This window comes from Acanthisitta chloris, unplaced genomic scaffold (genome assembly GCF_000695815.1).
Source record: "Acanthisitta chloris isolate BGI_N310 unplaced genomic scaffold, ASM69581v1 scaffold7347, whole genome shotgun sequence".
Taxonomy (NCBI): Eukaryota; Metazoa; Chordata; class Aves; order Passeriformes; family Acanthisittidae; genus Acanthisitta; species Acanthisitta chloris.
In genome coordinates, this window is record NW_008680846.1 from 2,106 (window position 1) to 2,791 (window position 686).

Consider the following 686-nt stretch of genomic DNA (forward strand, 5'->3'; position numbering starts at 1 on the left):
TGGTGGTTTGCAATGGCCCTTGAAGACATGGTCAGTGGTGGCCTTGGCATGGTCAGTGGTGGTTAGCAATGGCCCTTGAAGACATGGTCAGTGGTGGTTAGCAATGGCCCTTGAAGACATGGCCAGTGGTACTTTCATGGCCGTGGCCAGTGGTGGCCGTGGCGTGGTCAGCGATGTCCTGAGCAGCTTGGCCGTGGTGGTCCTTGCTCCCTTGACTCATCCCTCGCTGCTCCCCCAGGACTCGCAGCGACCCGGCGCCCACCTGACGGTGAAGAAGATCTTCGTGGGTGGCATCAAGGAGGACACTGAGGAGCATCACCTCAGGGACTATTTCGGCCAGTACGGCAAGATCGAGGTGATCGAGATCATGACCGACCGCGGCAGCGGCAAGAAACGAGGATTCGCCTTCGTCACCTTCGACGACCACGACTCGGTCGACAAGATCGTCAGTGAGTCCCCCCCGAGGGATCCGGGGGGTCCCAGTGCTGCTGGGCTCCCAGTTAGACCAGACCAAAGGTCCTCCAAGTGTCTCTGGGCTCCCAGTTAGACCATCTTTAAGGTTCTCCCAGTTAGACCAGACCAAAGGTTCTCCCAGTTAGACCATCCTAAAGGTTCTCCCAGTTAGCCCATTCCAAAGCTTCTCCAAGTGTCTCTGGGCGCCCAGTTAGACCATCCTAAAGGTTCTC

General features: G+C 57.7%; 1 protein-coding gene across 1 annotated transcript in view; it reads left to right on the forward strand.

Annotated features, from left to right (window-relative positions):
• Nucleotides 1-449, forward strand: part of LOC103805236 (putative heterogeneous nuclear ribonucleoprotein A1-like 3) — a gene marked incomplete at both ends in the record, with an annotated part of 2,459 nt that extends 2,010 nt beyond the window's left edge. The window contains one exon of the mRNA XM_009077876.1: nucleotides 239-449. Within this exon, the coding sequence (XP_009076124.1) occupies nucleotides 239-449 (211 nt within the window). The remainder of the gene's footprint in view (nucleotides 1-238) is intronic.
• Between the last annotated feature and the right edge of the window lie 237 nt (nucleotides 450-686).